The sequence below is a fragment of the Coenobita brevimanus genome, chromosome 47 (assembly GCF_032717465.1).
Source record: "Coenobita brevimanus isolate Jiangsu-jjx chromosome 47, ASM3271746v2, whole genome shotgun sequence".
In the NCBI taxonomy this organism is placed as follows: Eukaryota; Metazoa; Arthropoda; class Malacostraca; order Decapoda; family Coenobitidae; genus Coenobita; species Coenobita brevimanus.
The window spans coordinates 7,036,264-7,059,130 of NC_137000.1; the positions used below are offsets into that span (position 1 = coordinate 7,036,264).

General features: G+C 44.5%; 1 protein-coding gene across 1 annotated transcript in view; it reads left to right on the forward strand.

Moving 5' to 3' along the window:
• The first annotated feature begins 9,702 nt into the window (after positions 1-9,702).
• Positions 9,703-22,867, forward strand: part of M6 (neuronal membrane glycoprotein M6) — a 203,517-nt gene continuing 190,352 nt past the window's right edge. The window contains exon 1 of the mRNA XM_080271730.1: positions 9,703-11,449. Within this exon, the coding sequence (XP_080127856.1) occupies positions 9,703-11,449 (1,747 nt within the window). The remainder of the gene's footprint in view (positions 11,450-22,867) is intronic.

The following is a 22,867-nucleotide window of genomic DNA, read 5'->3' on the forward strand; positions in this document are numbered from 1 at the left end:
TTCTTGTTTCTTCTCCTTGCTTCTTCTTCTGAGCCGACCCCACCACACACGAAATACTGCTAGGCGGAGTGGAAGTGAAGCGTTATATATGGACCACCCTGTACATAGCCTTCATTAACTCGTCTCTTGGTGGCTCTACCATGCTGAATAAAATTATCTGTCGTTAGCAAAAAGAGAAGGCGTCATCAATAGTGAAGGAGTCAAAAACGTGTTACACCCACACTTGCGACAGAGAAGGCTTGGTATTGTTTTGATCAGCGTGTGAGTATGGCAGTGGGTGAATAATATGTCTCAGGTTTTACCCAATTTGGATCAAGCTTATTAGGAAGGTTGAGGGTCTTCCTGGGTATTATTAGGACAAGAGGTAAAAGGTCAAGATCATGTGGCAAGATGAACTTAAGGCTTTTATCCGATTTAAACCAACTTGGTTGAAGGGAGAATGAAGAGATCAATCGGTTGAAGGTCAGTATTAAGTTTGATCGCATACCTGGAACAGTTTTCATTCGATTTTGATGAAACTTGTTGGAAGGGCTGAAGGTCGTTCCAGGATGAGGAGATTCGATTTGGAGAACACGAAGTCATAGTTCACGGTCACAAGGCGCAGCCAGCTCCAACAATTTTGATTCTGTTTGAACCAAGCTTGATAGAAAGGTTGAGTCAGGCAGTGAAGAAGTAATTCGATTTTAAAACAATCAGTCGTTCTCCAGGTCAAAGGACAAAATCAAATGGCCCTCAGACCAATTTGTGAGGTGCGGTTGTTGTACTTGGATGCTCCTTCTTGTTTTATTTATGCAACAGCTGGACATGGAGAGGTTTGAAGCAGTCTCCATGAGGGTAGAAAAAGCAGAACAGTTTACACCCGTGGTTAAAAACTATTTCGCTTTATTTCGCTCATGTTGCCGCTGGATGAATGATTCAGCTCTACTACTACTACTACTACTACTGCTACCACACACACACACACACACACACACACACACACACACACACACACACACACACACACACACACACACACACACACACACACACACACACACACACACACACACACACACACACACACACACACACACACACACACACACACACACACACACTTTATTCTTTCGCATGACACAAGTTACATGTTTTATTATATTCTTGCTAACGCCAAACTCTTTTATTCATAGCTCTCGTAGTAAAGGAGTTAAATGCAATATCCATTAGGGCAGGAAAAAATAGCGTAGTTATTCTCATGCGTCTGGATTAAAGCAAAGAGTGTGTGTGTGTGTGTGTGTGTGTGTGTGTGTGTGTGTGTGTGTGTGTATGTGTGTGTATTTTTGCTACTGCTGGACCATTTTCTTGTTTCGGGGCAAGCCTCTCGTACTGAAGGGGCAAGACACAAAATCTCCATTAGGGTAGAGAATAATCAAGAGGCCGACATATAAACCAAGCTTGTGCGTTTTGTTGCTGTTACCGCCATATGATCTTATTCACACATCTCATACTGAAGGGGTTACAAGCAGTAAAGTAGTAGTAGTAGTAGCAGTAGTAGTTGTTATATTAGTAGCAGTAGTCTGTATAGGAATTGGTCAGGTGTGCTTGTGTTATTTTGTTCTTGTTCTTCCCAGGCGATTTTATCCAGCTTAAGGAGAGCAGTCGCCAGGGCAAAAAAAAAAAAAAAAAAAATATTCAGTACTTTCTCACTCCGACGAATAAAAGTAAAACAAATTGTGTTTGTGTAATCTTTCTCTTTGGGCTGGAAAATGACTCTTGCAGTTTAATCTCACCCTGGCATTAAAACACAAGGGGTGCGTGCGTATTTGTTCTAACTACCGTCAGGCTAGTTAATTCACACCTCTCGTAGCGAAGGGGCCAGGTGTAATCTCCATTAGAGCATATTAACGCTGTACACTCACACACTAACTGTTTATTAGCAGTTATTTATTCTGCTCTTAAAACCAATCTCTTTTATTTTGCTCAGGGGACAAACTTCTCTTTGTGGATGGGTCAGATGCAATCTCCATTAAGGCAGAAAATAATGATCACAGTACAACGCATTTGCGCAAGGAGATTAAAGCCGATTAGAGCTCTCATGTTCACCTGCCGTTCATTTTGTTCGTATTAGCCGCAGGTGATTTTCTCTAGCTGAGGATGGAGCAGTCTCGATCAGGGTAATAATTGATGTAGTACAGTACAACACTTACATGCACGTACTGAAACAGACAAGTACTCTGCATCCTTACTTGTTTCATTCTGTTCTTCCTACCTCCAGGCAACAGTATCCAGTCCAAGAGGAAACTGTTTTCGCTAGGGTGAAAAATTAAAATAGTGTATCACATCCTTACGTTGACATATTAAAGCAAACAAGTCTTCATATATAAAGTTTCCTGGCATTAATATACGGTTCTTTTATTCATACCTCCCGTAGTGAGAAGAGGTTATAAGGCAATCTCCATCGAGCCAGAAAAAAGCACAGCACATAGTGAATTTATTTTTTTTTAATACTATATCTTTTGTTACTGTCGGTGTTCATGTATCTATATATCTTTTGTTCCTACTAGTGAACATACAGTACATGTTTTGCTACTGTTAGTGTTCATATATATATATATATATATATATATATATATATATATATATATATATATATATATATATATATATATATATATATATATATATTGTTTATTTTAGTGTTCGTATATCTTTTCCTCCTGTTACCACTCTCCTCATACCCACTGTAGTGAAACAGTTCAAGAAGCAATCTCCATTAGGCCAGAAAATAATCAGCGCAGTACAACACTCTTACTCGGCCATGTTAAAACGAACAAGTGGCGGTGATGTGCTGTGTTGTGTTGGAGCGACAGTTGTAAGAGGGAGGCTTTGTGGCGTGTGCTGTTGCTGTTTGCGAGAGAGACAGGGGGAGACAGCTGGGGGGACAGGTGCAAGTGGGGAAGAGACAGGTGGGAGAAAGAGAACGTGAGAGAAGGAGAGTGGAAAGCGGGAATTAAAAGCTGTGAAAGGGAAGTGGAAAAACAGAACGTGAGGGTAGGAGGAAAGAGGAAAATGAGATCTGAGGGTAGGAGGAATGAGGAGAAACAATGTGAGAGTTGGAGGAAAAAGGAGAAAGAGAACGCGCGAACAGAAGGAAAGAAAGAGGGAATTATTTGAGGTAAAAGAGGAGTGGAGAAATAGGACATGAGAGTAAAAAGAATGGAAAAGAAAAAATAATAAGCTGTAAAAAGTGAGTGGTTGAGAGGAGCAAAAAGAGAAAAGAATGAACTGCTGCCTGAGGAAGAGGAGGAGGAGGAGGAAAGGGGGCAGGCTAAAAGAGGAATGAGGAATGAAGAGGAGGAGGTGAGAAGAGGAACAGAATGAATTAGACGTGTCAGGAAGGTGAGAGGAGAAGAGGAAGGAGAGCGGAGTTGCTGGTGATGGGGAGTGGAAGGGGGAGAGGGAGGAGCCAGATGGGAGAGAGGAATAAGTTGGGGGAGAGAGAAGAAAAGAATGGGAGACAGAGGGTAAGAGAATGAGAGAAACAGAAGAAAAGATTAAATGAGGAGCTGAGAGGCGTAGAAGGGGTGATAAGGGAGAAAGAAACTAAGAAAAGGGAGAGCGAGAGAGAAGGAAGAATTAGAGCTACAAGAAAGGTTGAAGATGGAAGAAGGAGGTAAAGGAGAGAGAGAGAGAGAGAGAGAGAGAGAGAGAGAGAGAGAGAGATGAAGAAGTAGTGGGGCGTGAGACGGGGGATGGGGGAAGGCTGAGGTATAAATGAAGGACAAGCAGGACGCGGTGGGAAGGAGAGAAAAATAGTTGGAGGAGTGGAAGAATGTGAAGAAAGCTACGAGATGCGAAATGGAAAGGAAATTGAAAAGCTAAAAAAAAAGGATATGGAAGGAAACAGAAGAGACGATGCAAGAGAAGAGGGAGGGAGGAGGAGTTAGGGTGTGTGAAAGAGGATTGATAAAGAGGAGAAGGAAAACAAGTATGAGAACGAAGAGGGAGGAGATTTTTTTTTTCTTTAATGCAAGGAAGAAGAAATGAAGGGCCAGAAGCTTCCAAGATTGTTCCTTCCAAGAAAAAATAAAAACAAAATAACAGAGAGCCTTATTCAAGATCCGTTCATTTCGAGATGCCTGGACACAGTGTTTCAAAGACCGGAAATCATAGGCAGTAGGAAATACAGACAGAGGAAGACAGTTCAAAAATTGACCTGTTGCCTACATGAAGGACTGGGAGAAACGGTTAACTCTTTCATTAGAGAGCTGGACGGAAAAAGGATGGGAAGGAAGACTGAGAAAATGAGGAAAGTTGGGAGGGAATGGGGGAAAGAGGAAAAGAATGGAAGGAGGGAGGGAAGGCATAGAGAAAATAAGGTAAGCAGAAGGGTGAACTGAGAAAAATGGAAGGTCACCCAAGAAGAGTGATAAGTGAAAGAGGAAGGAAGGAAGAAGGAAAGAGGGAAGGAGAAGAGGAAATGAAGGGAGATGAGGGAATAGGCAAAATGAGAAAGGGAGGAGGGAAGGATATAGGGAAGGCGAGGGAAGGAAGGATGAATGGTAACGGAGAAAGGAGACAGGGCGATGAAAGGAAGGAGGACGGGAAGAATGAGGGAAAGGAAGGTTTGGTAGTAAGATGCACATTAAGAGGATAGCGAGCTGTGTCCTAAATGTCCCCAGCGCTGCAAATAAGTATAAAAGGTTTATGAAGTATCCTAAACATTTATGCGGATATTCTCACTTTTGCCCCACCGATCTGTTAACGTATTTTTATCATAATATCCTTGTTACTTCCAGACGATTGTATTCAAATTTGGAGAAACTTTGCCACTGGAGAGGATAGAGATTTTATTTGCCCCTTCACTATGAGAGATCTCCTAAAGCCTGAATAAAATCGTCAGGAGATTACAAGAATATATTTTTAAAACACGCCAAAATACTGAAGGGGTTAAAACTAATTAATCATCAGTGCAGTAGTGGTGATGTAATTTTTCAGAAAGACGGACAAAACTTGATCCGCCAAAGACATTGCCTACCATGAACGTGAGGAGTAAAAAGAGAGAGAGAGAGAGAGAGAGAGAGAGAAAAAGGCCTATCAGGAACATAGGGGCCCGGGGCTAGATTCTTCACTTCCGACATTTAAGGTGTGGGTGACTGGGCTCGCTATCCCTCAGTGGTATTTTGTAAACAGTAAACTCAACCAGCCCTCTGACGTAAGCGGTTCCATCCGGCTGGAGCACCCTAACCCACTAGGCCACAAGGCGTCATTTGGTTATATGGCTACCTCCCAACATAGTAAATGGTTTTCTGGGTGTCAGGAAGCCATTTTTGTCACCCATTATAGAATATCATTTAAAAGGATGACGGCCACCCACACTTACCACATAAAAACAAAAACATCGTGGGTTTGAAGATTTTGCCACAGCTTTCCTTGCCCATGTATTTTGCACATTACACTTCATTATCCTGTTATATCATCAGTGTAAATTATGTCGGTATGAAAATTGTAGGATTAACATAAAAGAGAATGCTGAAGGGCAATATGCAAAACAAGTCGGTAGGGGAAAGGTGCAACGAAGCTTTCCATGCCATCTTGAATACATGCATAATCCTGGATGGTATACGATGTGTCAGGGAGCTGGTGGTGCGTGTGTGAGAGTGAGGGGGATTACAGGCCTTTGTAGCGAGAAGGAAGACGCCTTCATTAGCACGTCACACTACACGAACACTCTCCTCACCTGTTGCACACACACAACCACTCCACACTCACATGCAGAAACACACATCACGCACAAATGTACACACATACACACATACTTACACTGCTGCTGAAACACACACACACACACACACACACACACACACACACACTTTGTACAATTTTATATATATATATATATATATATATATATATATATATATATATATATATATATATATATATATATATATATATATATATATATATATATATAAAATAGAGAGAGAGAGAGAGAGAGAGGATATATTATATATGCATTTATATGTATGTATGAATAAAATGTAAAAAGGGGTTAGAATACTGATGGTGATGATGTTACTACGTTTAGCACGCTTGCATGTAACTCCATCCTCACAACTCAGTTAAACATCAACAAAGGAACGCTTGCCATGTAACACTCCTTTGTTCGTTATGAAGTGGTCATCATTACATGCAGGGAAGGGTCAGAGTTGAAAGAATTCATACTGTATCACACTTTTAAAATGAGTGTGGGATTTAATATATAATTACACTCTGTGTTGGCATGACTACATTTTGAAACGTATATGTAGCACTGAATATGATTTCTCTTAATGTTAAAGATGATCCTTTTTGGTAGAACCTAAACCTCTCTTAATAGGAGTTCGATTTAACATGGCAGTTTTAGGAACACTTTTACAATGTTAAGTGAGATGGTTGTCGTAATTTTGTCCGGAGGTGGGCATGACAAGGGTCTGACGCCCTCTCTTTAACATGGTAGTCGTCGGACTGACTCGACGTGATAGGTAACATGAGGTACCTATGTGTGGATGGTCGTGCCAGTAAGGTGGAGTCAGGATTTCAGGGGATTGAATGGTGACTGAATGTGTGAGCCTTTTCTCAGGTAATGCCGTCCATTAATTCTGCTTCTAACATATTCTCTCTCTCTCTCTCTCTCTCATCTTGCTTTCTGTATCCTACCTTACTCATCTTTCGGTGGAGGGAAGAGGTGTGGATAATGATGATGATGGTAATGGTGATACATACATAAATACACACACACACACGCACACGCGCACACACACACACACACACACACACACACACACATATATATATATATATATATATATATATATATATATATATATATATGCCTACATACATACATACACTTATGCATACGTACTTACATAAGTACACACAAAGAAGCACAGACACACACACACACACACACACACACACACACACACACACACACACACACATATATATATATATATATATATATATATATATATATATATATATAACATACATACATGCATTCACATTCACACCCCACACACTCCTTACTCCATGTATGCGGCTCCACGAGCTCTCACACACTATTTGTCGCCACACACGCACTTCACTGGCTATGACTGTCATATTGGTGGTTCTTTATAGCTGACGATATTGGTTCGTTCCTCAACCTGCTGGGTTAATTGTCGAGTTCTGTGTGTTATTGTTGTACCAAGCTTTGATCCTTTACTGTATATATAAAATTTTATTCCTCTGCTAGTATTTGCTTCAGCTGGACATAATTATCTCACCATATCAATCTCTCTTTTTAATCTTAACTTCGGGAAGCTTTCCGTCGTTTTGCTGCATATTTCCCGTACCTCCATCGCAGAATAAGATAATACTATAAGTCCACGCCCTTTACATTTCACTTCTTTGTGGCCAGCACCGTATTCTAGTGATTATCTCTTGTTACAGCTCGGCATTCAGGGTGAAGAGACGCCAGTTTTATACCAAATTAAAGTGGAAAGAGTATACCTGTCTCTTCGTGATCTTTTCCCTTTCGTGCTTAATATTGGACTAGACAATACAGTCACTGATAAAAGAATAGGTACCATAAACGTCGTTGGGCTATTCATTGCACCAAACAGTACAACAAAATGCTATTCATTGAAGGAAACAACAAAATTATTGCACTTTGATTTGATATGACCATTAGTGTTTGCTCATTGCACCCCTGGCTTTCCCCATCGTTTCCCTTTAATGCCTAGAGATGGGTTGGTTGCTAAAACTTTTGGCATTATTATACTTGTGGACTCTCGAAAAATATAGTTTTTATTCCAGTAGTTAGCAGCTATCAGTATAATTCACTTATCGTTGTGGCATTTCCTTCGTAGTCATTGTAAAGGAGATAATAACTATGAAAGAAGCCTCTGTATCTGTGAGTGAGTGTTAACTTTTTGTCCATCCATCCTTCCATCCAATCCAGTACTGCCCAGTCAGGAGCTCAGGGCCCAAGGCTAGGCTACTTAGTCCAGAAACTTAAGGCTAAAGTGACAAATTGCTCGCCCTTTAGCAGCACTGCATGCACCACTCCCGGGTGGAGCGTCATAATACGAATATACCACCGGGCATCTAAAAATTGTTTGAGGACAACGGGAATAATTAACCGCATCAGTACGCAACATGAAAGTTCATCCTTGATCTCCTTGCGTGCATGAGAGAACTATATTATGAAGGAGAAAATACTCAAGTGCGATAGGGGAAAGATTAAAATTTTAGATACAGCAATACTGAAACTCTGTGTGTGACAAGAGGCATGTAAAATGAAGATTCTAGTTCCATACGATTTACCTTCTTGATTATCTTTTCTACGTCACTCAGGGAGTAGAGGGCGTTATTCTTTTTAATTTCGCAGATACCTGTCGCAATTGAGTACGTTCCCCTTGACGCGATGTTTCTCTATATGCTCGCAGGGCGTTCAAGTTTATTCCATCGTGCAATGTTCTGATGTAATGCAGTAGTCCTGTTGCCCTGACACAATTTTTACAACGCTTAGTGATATCCAGAGTTGAGGCGCTGGAACAGATATGACCGATAAGGAGCAACTGAGGGACGGTTGGGGTTCATTGCTCAAGAAATGCCGCTCAGGGAAGATCAACCGGTCACTATCGCCTTAAATGCCTTGAGTGAGTGGTTTAGCCCCGGACCCAATTGACTGGATGGTAGATGGTCTGTTCCATAAGGTACATTTTGGGTGGCGCTTATCATGTCGTCTCTTCAGATGTTTCAGGCAGATTAGGCTGTTCAACCAGTGAAGCCAAAGGAAGTCTTTTTCATATCTCTTTTGCTATCTTCCGACTGTTATAATTATTTGGCTTATGATGTACACTTTGAACTAGAGGGGTTACGTAGTCTGTATTTCCCCTTTATCAGCTCTTCTGTGCTGAGTAAAATCGTCTGGTAACAGCAAAAATAATTACAAAACCATGTCATCGTGCTGAAGTGATCGGTAGCTTTAGGGGACAACCACAATGAAACACACACACACACACACACACACACACACACACACACACACACACACACACACACACACACACACACACACACACACACACACACACACACACACACACACACACACACAGTGCCAGTACTGTCCATCCCTTGTCATTCAAACAAAACTTAGCGTGCAAGCCCTTACTGTCTCTGTAATTCATGGAGAACACACGCCTCATGCTACCTAAACACACACACACACACACACACACACACACACACACACACACACACACACACACACACACACCATGACATTTACACCTGCTCTTAGCTTATGGTGCACAGCACGCCTGCCTCACACAACGCACACAACCACACTAATCTCCGGCCTTGCTCTGGTCTCACACACACACACACACACACACACACACACACACACACACACACACACACACACACACACACACACACACACACACACACACACACACACACACACACACACACACACACACACACACACACACACACACACCTCCCCATGTAGTGTGTGTAACCATGAATATGTAGGAGAGAGTAATAGCGGTTTTGTTGTTAATAAATACTCTCTTTGCAGGGCGTGGGTGCAGGCGTGTGTGTGGGCGTGATGGAGGGTGATGTTCGGTGTGCTGGTGGGCGTGCGGGCGTGCTGGCGTGAGGACGGGGCGGCAGATGCGAAGTTGGGGGCGGGAGAGCCCCGAGGTGGCCCGTAGAGCCCAGGGCGGGGGAAGTGGGTGGCGGGGCGGTAGGATGAGGAGCGACTGGGGGGTGTATGATACCCCTGGGGGCGTGTACAGTGTAACTGACGTGGCGGGCGTGGCAGTGGAGGACGAGGTGAGGGATGACGAGGGTGGTGGAGGGGCGGGGGCCTCGTATGGCTTCAGCGCCACCAGACCCGCAGCCCGCACCGCATCCACCCACAGTCTGCCGCAACCAGTCTCACCGCCGCCACCCCGCACCCGCATCCCGGCCTCTCGCACCTACGACCGCGACTCCAGCAGGCGACAGGACGACAGCCGCAGTACGGTCGACGACGTGTACCGCAGCAGCGACAAACGGGGAAGCGACCGCAGCACCAGCAGTAAAGAACCTCAGAGCCGCAGGTACTCAGCAGGCGGGAGGAACGAGTACAGCCCTCCCTCCACCACCTACCGCAGCCTCAGGGGATACTCGGCTAATGACAGGGACTACGAGAACCGGCGCAGCTTCGATGGTGTTGGTTCCACCGGGGGCCAGAGCAGCAGCGGGCGGTACCCTGAATACTGGCGCGGGAGTCAGGACCTGAGGCGGTCGTCTTCGCGAGACTACGCCACCCCCGCCCCTCGCCGCGCCCATCCCAGCGCACCGGTCACCCGTGGCATCCTCGCCAACACCGGCAAGTACGGGGGAGGAGACTACACCCCCACTACCACCACCACCACCACAGGACGCAATTCACTGTCAGCCTCCAGCGGGTACCGGGAGGAGACCAGGCCATACACATCTGACCGGTCGTACACGTCTAGCTCCAGCAGCCACCGGGACGACCTTCGGGGCTACCACAGCTGCAGGGAGGATCGGGGCTACCACAGCACCACCAACGGTCACTGGGACGACCGTGGCTACAGCTCCAGCCGCAGCTACACCAGGGAAGACTCCAGGACCTACCCTGCTAACGGACGAAGGGACGACACTCGTGGCTACAGTTCGTCCTCTCGTAGCCTCGACCGCCGCAGTGGGCTGCGTCGTGGATCGCAGGCGGTCGCCGCCACCGCCAGTCGCGGCAGCCAGACCGAGCTATCCATTGCCAGTGACGCTCACGTGACCGCACAGACCCGTGGCGGTACCAAGAGCGGTCTACAGGCGCCGGAGGGTGTGAGCAGCGCCAGCAGCAGACGCAGCAGCAGCAGCATACAGCAGGTCACCTTCAACACCGGGGCCAGCCTAGGATCCCAGGCTACACAGGACCGCCGGGGGGACAAATACGACAGTGGGGGACGGCGGGGCACCAGGACCACCAGCAAAGACCAGGAATCGCCTAGGGACCACAACGACCCTCCCAGATCCAGTAAAGACCATCAGGACTCCTCCAAGACCAGCAAAGACCCAGAGGACGACATGAGTAGCCAGTGGGGGGGCAGAGGGGGCGGTGGGGGTCACTGGGGGAGCGACACTACCCAGGGACATTACCACCGGCAGGGCTCCCCAGCCCCAGGTTACCGCCCCTCATCCCCCCACCAGGCGCCCCCTCTTCCCAGGCCCCCCATGCCCCCCCAGCACTACCCAGGGCATGACGGTCAGGCCCCTCCAGACCACGGCCATCCCTCCCCCCAGGACCACAACCACGCCTACCACAGCCATGCCCACAACCACGTCCACCACAGCAGGCACCACTCAGCAGGCAGCAGGCAGCCGCTGGTTCGGGCACAATCTTCAGAGGGTAAGTCAGTCACTCAGCTCCCTTTTACTGAACTCCTATACAGTCAGTCCTCATTATAAGTTAGGAATATGGGCCAGTATGTCAAAAAGTTTTCTCTCTACACATGCGAGAAAGTTGCAAAATACAAGTTAAAGATGTGTTTCAGTATCACAATTTTTTTCTCTGCAATAAGTACTGTAACTTAAATGAGAAGACTAGCAAAGTTTTGTCAGGGATTTCTTTTTTTCTGTACAACTAGTCCTTTCAATGAGGGTAACTAGCACACCTGCAGGTGAGGTATGTGGTTCATAATATCAACGTAATCTCTACAACTGATTCTGTAAGTTGAAGGAAATTGACAAATGTAGAAGCCAGGGATTTATTCCAAAATACTGCAAAATTTTATATGCAGCTGGTAGAATATTTTGTGGGAAACTGACAACTCAGCTACAGTACATATATATATGGCAGTGGAACATGATAATCAGTTTTTTTTATTTATTGTGGACTTGTAAAAAAACAGCGTCAGAACAAGCGACTTATAAAGAGGACTTGCTGTGTATCGCAATATTTTTCTAATGGTTCTAATAAGAAAATTTTTAAACAATTTTTTAACACATTTCTTTTGACTCTTCTTCTTCATCGGCTGGACAAAGAGGTAGGCTGTTATGAGGTGATTTATAAGTACTGTAGTAATTATTGAGAAATGGTCAATAACTGGAACTTATGAGGTGATTCATAAGCAGCTAACTGGTCATTGTATAAGTCTAGTTAAGTAGCCATATTTATCGATGTCACCAACCAACGTAAAAAGACCCAACCTAACCATGAGAGTCATATATAGGCTAAGAAGGTGGTACATATATAACACGTCACTTGCACTCCGGCCAATTTCTCGTGTGTTGTGGGGGCGGCTCAGTGTTACCATTATCAACCCTGCATCACTTATTTAATTCCTACTCCAAATGCCACAACCACGCCCACACCAGCCGAATGAGCCGTTCCCGCAACACACAAGACACTGTCACCTGAATCTCTAGTGGAGCGCTATCGAAGGCCACCCTGTGTATATTTTTTTGTCTTTGTTTGTTTGTTTTTTTCATGCTAAGAGTCAACTATGTAATTCTGACAGTTGCGTTGGTTAATATAGGTTAGGGAAAGAAAGAGTTCGAAATGATGATGGCGATGGAGGTTTGATTTCTGTAGCTACTTTTGATTACTCTGTTGGGTGTGTTCAGGGGGAGTGGTAATGGTATTCGAATGGGTTGTTGTGGTTTGGGGATATTTTGGTTAAAGTCTGTTTCACTGGGCATGTTATTCTCCCAGTTTCTGTGCCTTCTGTTTTGTTCTGGATCCTACCTCACCACATCTTTAGGCAGGAATAAAGTTCTGGAGATGATGATGATGATGATGATGGTGATGATGAGGATGATGGTGATAGTGATGATGATGGGTCCTGATGTTTGTGTGGATGGTTTTTGTCTGTGAGAGGAAGCCAAGAAATGTAGAGACTTAAATGATGAGTGAATAGATGTGTGGTGCTCTTCACTGGGCTCGTTGGTGTTAGTTATTGTACTTATGTGTTATAATGTTTCAGTTTTTAAAACCTTACCACCCCATTTAACTGAGGGATTAGGGTGATGATGACAGGGATTATAACTGTGACGATGACAAAGACAGTGACCATGACGATGGTGTTAATATTGGTCTTGATGACGACAATGATGAAATTCTTCCACCTTTCTTTCTGAGTTCTACCTGCCAAATTTATAAGTGTTAAATTACGGTGGTGGTGATGGTGACGATGATGATGCTGCTGCTGCTGATGATGCTAAAGGTGGAGATGATGATATGTGTGATGGTGATGAGATGATAGTGACAAAAGTGTTAATGCTGGTGATGATATCCTACATACTACACCATACTCCTGGCTCTGCTGAGAGGCCCCTCCCTTCCCTTCCTTTCCTTGCTTTCACCTCCCCTCCCACCTTCCATCCCCCCCCCTCCCTTCTCCCTGCCTCTCTTTCCACTCTCCCCTCTCCTCTCCTCCACCCTCACCTCCATCCCTTCTCACCTCCCCTACTACCTCCACGCCTCCACTCCATGAATATTCTGATGCTGGACGTTAATTGACAAACTTACGACCAATTCCCCGTCATAACTAAGATTTGTTTCACGGTAAGGGCAAGGCAAGGAGGGACCAGATGCTCTCCTTGTTTCTTGTTCTTCCTGTGTAAAAAAGACAAGAATATCAGGGAGGTATTATGTTATCTTGTGACACTCAACCCTATGACCTTCTGGGACCATTTAACACGTTCCCTACCCCTCACCTTCCTTTACCTCTTCTTAGCTCAGTTCCTCCTCCCTTCCCCTCCCCCCCACTTCTCTTGAAGGCTCCTCTGCCCTCCCCTTCCCTTCCCCCACTTCTCTTAAATGCTCCTTTCCCTTCCCCTCCCCCCTTGCCTCTCTTCAACGTGCTCCTAATCTCGTCACTCCTAAGCTTGCGTCCCTCCCTATCTCTCACCTCTCTTCAACTCACCCCCACCACTCCTCGTAACTTGGTTCCTTTCCCTCCCCTCTCCCCAACTCAGCCCCTCATTCCTCCTCCGTAACCAACTCTGCACCTTTCCCTCCCCTCCCCCAACTCAGCACCCTCCCCTCTTCCCAAACTAGCCCCCTACCCTCTCCCCAACTCAGCCTCCTCACCTCTCCCCCACTCGGCCCCTCCCCCCAAGAAAATCAACTCAGCCCCCCCTCATCTTTCCCCAGCCCAGCCCCCTCCCCTCCTCTATGACCAACTCAGTCCCCAATCCCTCACCTCTCCCCAACCAAACCCCCTCCCTTCCCCAGTATGCCACTCCTCCCCCTCCCCTTCCCAGCCCCCCTCCCCTGTGACCTGTTGAAGAGACGCTGGACCTGTTGCTACTCCCCAAGGTCGCTAACTCATCCCCACCGCTACCCTCCCTCCTAGCACCTGTTAGCACCCCATCTTCTCCTTCCTAGGACCTGTTAGCACCCCAACTCCTCCTTCCTAGCCCTGTTAGCACCCCATCCCCTTCCTAGCACCTGTCAACACCCCATCTCCTCCTTCGTAGCACCTGTTAACACCCCATCTCCTCCTTCGTAGCACCAGTTAGCACCCCATCTCCTTCCTAGCACCAGTTAACTTTACTAAAGGCACCTCTTGGCTCACCATCTCATACATAATACTCAGTTTTTCTTGCTCACCCATTCCTGTTTTTCTTACTTTTTCCTACTCTTCCTTAGTCTTTCCTTCTCCACATGCCACTAACTCAGCCCCACCACACCTGTCTGGCACCTGTTAACACACCCTCGTATCTCTCCTAACACCTGCTAACACCCCATCTCCTCCTTCCCAGCACCAGTTATCACCCACTTCCTCTTCCAAACACCTGTTAACACCCCCTATCCTCTTTCCTAGTAGCTAGTAACACACCTACTCTTACTCCTTAGCATCTATTAACATCCCTTCTCCTCCTTCCCAACATTTGTTTGCACACTCTCATCCCTCACTTCCGAAGCACACATATATATTCCAAATGTTTCCCTCAGTATGTAAGTAGATTATATTTTGTGTTTCCCCTTGTAACTGCCAGACAATTTTTTCAGTACCTTTCCTTTACCTTCCCTCCCCCTTCCCCTCTGACCTGTTGAAGGGATCCTGGACCTGTTGATTACCCCCTAACCACCTCCCCCTACTCTCCAAGCCAGTATCTCATCCCCACCACCTTCATATACCCCCTAACCACCTCCCCCCACTCTCCAAGCCAGTAACTCAGCCCCACCATCACCACTTCAGCACCAGTTAACACCCCCACTCCTCCATAACTCACTCCTTAACACATCCTCTCATACATAGCACTTACTCATTCCTACTCCTTCAGACCAGTAAATCATCCCCTCCACAGGCCTCCGTCCTAGCACCTATTAGCATACCCACTCTCTCCTCCTCCATAACACCCTCCTTAATATATTCTCTCATACATAATTCCTCTCTCCCTACTATATATGGCTGGATCGAGAAAGTTCCATTTATTACTAGAACATCTTTAATATTTTTTCTTGCTTTTGTCAAATGATTTTATTTAACTTTTGAACTGGAGGGGTCGGATGTAGCCTCCATTAATTCCTTCATTACGGCGGCGCTTATTAACATTCTCTCGCATATTACATTTGCTTTTCACTCTCGTCTTTCAGTAGGGGCCCAAGATGTCCATCTCAGTACCAGGACGTCTGTTATACTTGTTCATGCTACTGCCGGACGATTTTTTCATCTCTGGCAGTGAAGGACACAGAGACGACCTCCGTTAACCCCTTTAGTTTTCTTTTATTATGTCCTTTCCATCGCAGGAAGGACACGCAAAACACTGGACAGAAATATCTCACAGTCCTCGGTGTTCTTGCAGACACAAATCATAATTTCTGAGTGGCAACTGATCGTCAGTTTATTCATGTATCTTGACCCAGATGATCTCCTCTGGGACTACATCCGGATCTGCCTCTTGAGATGCTCTCTTTGCCGCTAAGTGGCTGAGAGGCCGTCTGGTCAAACATTGGTCATAATATGGCTTTATTCGCTGAATACGTTCCCTAGCACCTCTTTCATACCGATTCATTCTGCATGTTGCACGTTGACTTGTATGTTATTTATCTTCTCAGGTATCAGAAATAAGCACAAATACGAACCTGATTGGCACGGTGGTAGTGTAATCATCTTGTAATCTCCGTGTACCTCCTTTCTAGGGTTTGAAATCCAATCCTTGGCTGACCTTAAGAGCGGGTGTTGGTAGTGTGTCCTTTCACACAATTTCTTCTCTCCACACCCTGTTGATTTATACCGGCGATATTTATAAACTCTGACACACACACACACGCAACCATCAACCTGACTGCAGACTCCCCTTCCCAATTCATACTTCGTTGACATAGGGACGGGCTCTTTCTGGCTACCAAACTTCCTCCAGGGAGATGATTCGGTGCAACACTGAACCTCGTGCAGAGTGTTACAGTTAAGGTTGTACAAAATAACATACAAGGTTGACTTTATACAAAAAAATGGTAGGGAAGAAATTGTGAAGAATCTCCTCAGCCCACGTGAATACGGCCTTGTGACACAGAAAACAGTGCTTGCATGACAGTCTCCCCCCCTTTCCTTACCCCACACTTTGCTGTTTACGCTATGGAAATGTTTTATTGTACTATTTTTCTTATATTGTATGGTTCACCAAGTAATCGCACACCAGTTCTCTATGACACCATTTCAGTTATAATACACACACACACACACACACACACACACACACACACACACACACACACACACACACACACACACACACACACACACACACACACACACACACACACACACACCAGTATATCTACGATTAAGTTAAAATGAAGTTGGTGGCGTCATAAAGGAAAAAGGAAGAATGCAGCTGGTGTCATAAAAAGAACAAAAACAGGAGTGGAAATGCATGTCAGCATCTTTGTGCTTTTCTGTGTGTTTGTAAGTGCGAGTGTGTGTTTGTGTGAACGTGTGTTGGTGTGTTCGTGTGTATGTGTACATTTATTTATGTGTGCATGCGTTTGTGTACACTTATATATGTGTGCGTGTATTTACTTGTATGTGTGCATGTACTTACGGGTGTGTTTGTGCGTGCGTGTGTGTGTGCTTGTGTGTGTGTGGGGGGGCGCGTGTGGGGTTGGTGAAAGACATTGTTAGGTGACGCCTCACAACTATACCAGCCACTCAAACAGCCAATCAGCCAGCCAGTGGTGTATGTTTGTTTGCGTGTGTGTGTGTGTGTGTGTGTGTGTGTGTGTGTGTGTGTGTGTGTGTGTGTGTGTGTGTGTCACTTTCTGAACGTCAGCCAAATGCATGCAGGAAGAGGAAGAGAAAATGAAAGAGGAAGTGGACGAGAGAAAGAAACAGGAAGAGGAAGAGAGCATCAGAAAACATGAGAAACTACGATTAATACAGCAGTTCGTCTGGAGAGGAAGAGGAAAAGGAGGAAAAGATGGAGAAGAAAGGAAAAGGAGAGAAGAAGGAAGAAGAAGAAGGAGGAGGAGGGAGGAGGGAGAGTTAGAGGAAAAAGGAGAATTAGGAAGACAGAGAGAAGTGGAGAAAGAAGGGGAGTGTGAATGTTGAGTTAGGTGAGGGAAGAGACTGAAGAGGGTGGTAATGTCATGGATAAATCATAGTCTGGAGTGGCCGCAGGGGGAGTAGAAGGAGGAGGAAGAAGAGAAGGAGAAGAAAAATAGAAGGAGAAAAGAGGAGGAAAGAGAGGAGTGTGGATTTTTAGTTAGGTGGATGAAGAAGGTAAAGTGATGGTGTCGTGGATAATTCGTTGTCTGTAGTGGTTGGGTGGATCGGAGGAGGAAGAGGGAAAGAAAGGGAAGAAGAGAAGAAGGAAGAGGAAGGCGAGTGTGGATTTTAAGTGAGTGAGAGGAAGAAGGATAAAGGGGTGAATACTGTGTGTCAGGAATGGATGGATAGAGGGAGAGGAGGTAGTGATGGAGGGATATAGAAGGATGAAGAGGGGGAGTGTGGATGTTTTAAATTCGGATAAATCGTGACTGGAATAAGAGGAGGAGGAAGAGGACGACGAGGTGGAAGAAGAGGGAAAGAAGAAGCAGATATAGAGGTGTGTGGATGATTCTTAGATGGGAAGACTGATATAGCATGCATAGATGTTGCGGTGGATGAATGGAGATAGGGAGAAGCAATAAGAGGAAGAAGAAGAGGAGAGAAAAGAAGGAGGTGGAGGAAGAAGACAAAGGAGGGAAGAAGAAGATGGAGGAGGAAGAGGAAGACGGAAGAGCAAGAGTGTGGCTGACAGAGAAAGAGGAAGAGGAGGAGGAGTAGGGGAGGAAGAAATGGTGGAGGAAGAGGAGAGGATGACAAAGTAGAGGAGGAGGAGGAGGAGAAGGAGAAAAAGAAAGAGAGAGAGAGAGAGAGAGAGAGAGAGAGAGAGAGAGAGAAATCAGCCCATTCAGTAAATACAACTTAAACCCTTTGATTGTGGCGGCTTTCTTTAGCGGAACGAAATCACTAACTTTAATAGCCGTAAAATACAAAGTTCTTAAGACTCGGCCACTGTATTAAATGAGATAGCTTTCTTTTTCTTTCTTTCTCTTTTTTACTTCTCTGCTACGGTGGGTTCCTCTGGGTTTAATATTATCTTTTGCTGACTGGAAAAAATGAGAGGGAGAGAGAGAGAGAGAGAGAGAGACAGACAGACAGACAGACAAATGGACACACACACACACACACACACACACACACACACACACACACACACACACACACACACACACACACACACACACACACACACACACACACACACACACACACACACACACACACACACACACACACACAACGATAAGGGTGAATGTAAAAGGATGGGCTGAAGTGTTAATATAAAAACTAAATTTGCAAATAGTGATGATGATGATGATGATGATGATGATGATGGTGATGATGATGATGTACGTTTTAGGAAGGGAAAGGATTGCCATTATGTCCCTTCTCCTCAAAACAAAAAAAATCAGTAGTTTCTGCTTGTGAGAAAAAATCCTACTCATTTTTCTCCTGTCAAAAAAAAAAAAAAAAAGTGACCAGAACTGATTGAAGGTCTGCCTGGAATCTCTCTCTCTCTCTCTCTCTCTCTCTCTCTCTGCTGACATGGAGGGGTGGGAAAGAAAAGAGAAAAACTGTCCACTGCGTATACATAGCTTTGGGTGACTAAAAAAAAAAATGGGTAATGGCTTTGATCCTACGTAAACAGTGACTGGAAAAGGGGGATGGTGGTGGCCTGATGTAGGGTTTGGTAGTCTGTTTGTTTTCATCTGAGAGAACTGAGCCATTTTGACATAAGTGAGTCCCTCAGATACAAACAGACAGACCATAGGAAGATAAAGGAGCTGAATTATGTCGCTCCAGTTCGAGAGGCGAATGAGAAAGCAAAGAGACCCACACATATTCTTCGTGTCATAAGAGGCGACTGGGACTGATTTAAACTGGAACTGGAAATCTGTCTCTTCGTACTGGCTCAGAGAGATGATGATGATGATGATGATGATGATGATGATGACGAAGAGGAGGAGGAGAGATATGGATGTTTTCAGTTGAAATCATCGTGACTGAATGAGGAGCGAATGGAGCGATGTGAAGTTGGATGAAGATGAATGGGAAATAGTGATCGTGATGTAAATATGGATGGAGTGACAGAAGGCAAATATGATGATGGAGAGAAGACAGGAGCCGCCGAAATCACTGTGGATAGATGAGCGACGCTGGTAATATGAAGGAAGAGGAGGGAAGCAAAGTGATCGTGATGCATAGATGAATAGAAGAGAGAGAGAGAGAGAGAGAGAGAGAGAGAGAGAGAGAATGAATCAAGCTCACTGAGGACATGAAGAGCATGAGTGGTGATATGAGAATGAATGAAGAGGAGGGGAAGATTGATTACAACGTGAATTTTGAAGAAAGAAGAAGAGATGCGCCGCTCGTGATGTGAAGGTGAATAATAAGAGGAGGGAGGATGACCGACTGCTGAAGAAGAGGAAGAGGATCAAGGGAGGAAGTGAGGGTGTCGGTGAAGGAAGAGGCTCGAGAAGATGACCCGTAGCTGATGAAGAGGAAGAGGAACAAAAGAGGAAGTGAGAGTATCGGTGGGTGAGAGGGATTGAAGATATTTTGTCACAGGAAGAAGGAAAGGATGAAAAGGAGAAGGGAAGGAAAATGGAATGTCAGGGAGTCGGAAAAGAAGCAAAAGAAGGTGAGTAAATGTGTAAGAATGGGTAGAAAGGAAGGAAAAGTGGACAGTCGAAGAGCAGAAGAGAATGAAAAGAAAGAGGATGAAAAAGAAAGGAAATGAAGAGAAAACTAAGAACGGTAAATGAAAATGGATGAAATAAAAAGGAGGTTAAGATGAGAGACATTCAAGGTTCTGGAAGAGAATGAAGAGGGGGAGAAATGGGCAGTGGTCCAAGGAGAAAGAGATGGAATGCCAGGATACAAGGAAGAATGAAAAGGAATGGAAACGGAAGATTAAATAAAATGACGGTGGTGGGGAGGAGGGTAACTGGCGGTAAAGAAGTAGGAAAGAATGAAAAGTTCCGGTAACATAAAGGAGGAAGAGAGACGGTAATTTACAGATGATAAAAACAGAAGCAACAGGAGAAACGAACAGGAAAGGAAGAGAAAAGGACGGACTGCAAATGTTCACAGAAGGACGAAAGGAGACGGGAGGGAAGAACATGGACGATCAGGAAGGCAAAAAGAATGAAGAAATCGAAAAATGATGAAAAGGAAGAGAAAATGAACTAAAATATAGAGAAAAGTAGTAGAAGGAAGGAAAGTAGAACGAGAATATAATTATAATTGTTCAAAAAGGATGAAAAGCAATGGACGCTGAAGACCAAGGTGTAGATAAGAGTGAAAGTGAAGGAATGAAGGACGTTCAAAGAAAAAAGTGAAAAGGAAAGAAGTACGAAAGAATAAAAAACAAGGGAAAAGTAAGGACTGTGAATATGTTGCAAAGGATGTAATGAAAAGGAAGGGAGGAAAACAGACAATCAAGAGGCAGATAAAAGATGAAAAAAGATGGAAATAGGCGAGGGTCAGGAAGGAAAATGAAGAAGGAACGGACGAAAAAGAAAGATAAAATGGACGAAAAAGAAACAGAAAGATATGAAAATGTATAGAATAAGTGAAAGAAATAAGGGTAAAGCTGGTCGTCAGGATCTAGGTATGGATGAAGGAAAATGAAAAGGGAGAGAAGAACACGATGGGAAGTAAAGATGTAAGAAAAGGTTAAAATGAAGAGAAGATAGATGGTCAGGGTATAGATAAGGGTGAAAAGGGATGAAAATGGACGGTCAGGGCGTAGATAAGGGTGAAAAGAGGGTGAAAATGGGCGGCGATGGTGGCCTGATAGCGAACCACCGACACGTCATATCCGGGGCTGCTGGACCTTCCGTGAGAGAGAGAGAGAGAGAGAGAATGTGATTTATAGATAGACAGGTAGGTTGGAGGGTGTATAGATAGATAGATAGATAGATAGATGAAAGTGTATCTGTGGGGGGGGGGGTAGTCGAATGATCAACCAGCAAAATCACCAATAGCAATTTTTCCGCTATACGTTATTTTCCGAACTGCTGACGTAAGATTATTAGGTTACCCTGGTGTCTGTCATGTCCTGTAGCAATAATTCAATTACGGTGCACAGTATTCAATCACAGTATATTCCCATGGCAAGTAATATTTTTTAGTTACACTCTGTTGCTCACTGTGAAAAAAATATATATATGGTTTCCTCTTCCTTCTTCTTTCTTCCAAATCCTTTTCAGTTCTGTGCCATTCCTTTATTTCTTCATCAGTTTACTTCAGACTTGGGGCAATTATTTCTTGGACAAATATCCCCAGAAACCTTTTCCATTTGGAGGTATTTAGGTCTTTCAAAGGGTTTTATGGGGTCAAAGGTTAAATCATTCAAACAAACACATTGAGTGAAATATGGCAGCGTGAATCCGCAGAATTTACCAAGTTTTGCTAGGAGGTTTGGGAACAGTTTCCTTTCTGATTTTTTTTTTTTTTTTTGGGGGGGGGTCGTAACTCTTTCCTAGCGATAAATGAACTTTATATTTTATTCTGGCCAGCCTCAGGCTCTTTTGTTCTGCCATGAAATAGCCCTTTGTCTCAGCAACAACAACAAAAAATAGATATATAAATTAAATACATAAAATTCCAGTTATCTCTTCAAGAAGTAAGATTTTATCCTTGCTGCCGTCAGACTGTTTTATTCTTGCATCTGCTAGACGATTTTATTGAGCCTTGGAGTGTGATCTCTTTGTCTGAGTGTTTAATTACAGTATCTGAATATTCTGCATTAAAGAAAGAACTATTACAATTTTGAGTAATAATTGCTCGCCAACCATCTCACACTTTCTTACTTATACTCTTTTAATTATACCTTGGGTTGAAAATGCTGTCTCCCCATCTTGAACGCAGAGGTGCAACAACAGCTTATCACTAGAAAATCTGTACCAAGTTAAGGTGAAGGAATTGTAGTTGATATTACGGATTCTTATGTAATAATCCTGAGAGAATCCTGACACGAATCTCTAAGTAATGGTCTTATTCAGTAATGGGAGGAAGCAGTAACATGGCGGTATTTTTCTGGCTATCTCCATTTTTTTTTTTTTTCCTCTTATCGGAATTAACTAAGGCCCGGGAAGAGAGAGAGAGAGAGAGAGAGAGAGAGAGAGAGAGAGAGAGAGAGATCCTTTCCCATTCAGCGAGGCGTGAAGAGGAGGAAGGGAGGATGAGGGGAGGCGTGGGAGGGGAGAGGGGGAGGGGAAGGGGAGTGAAAGGGGAGGAAGGGGAGTGGGATGAGCTTTAAGGAG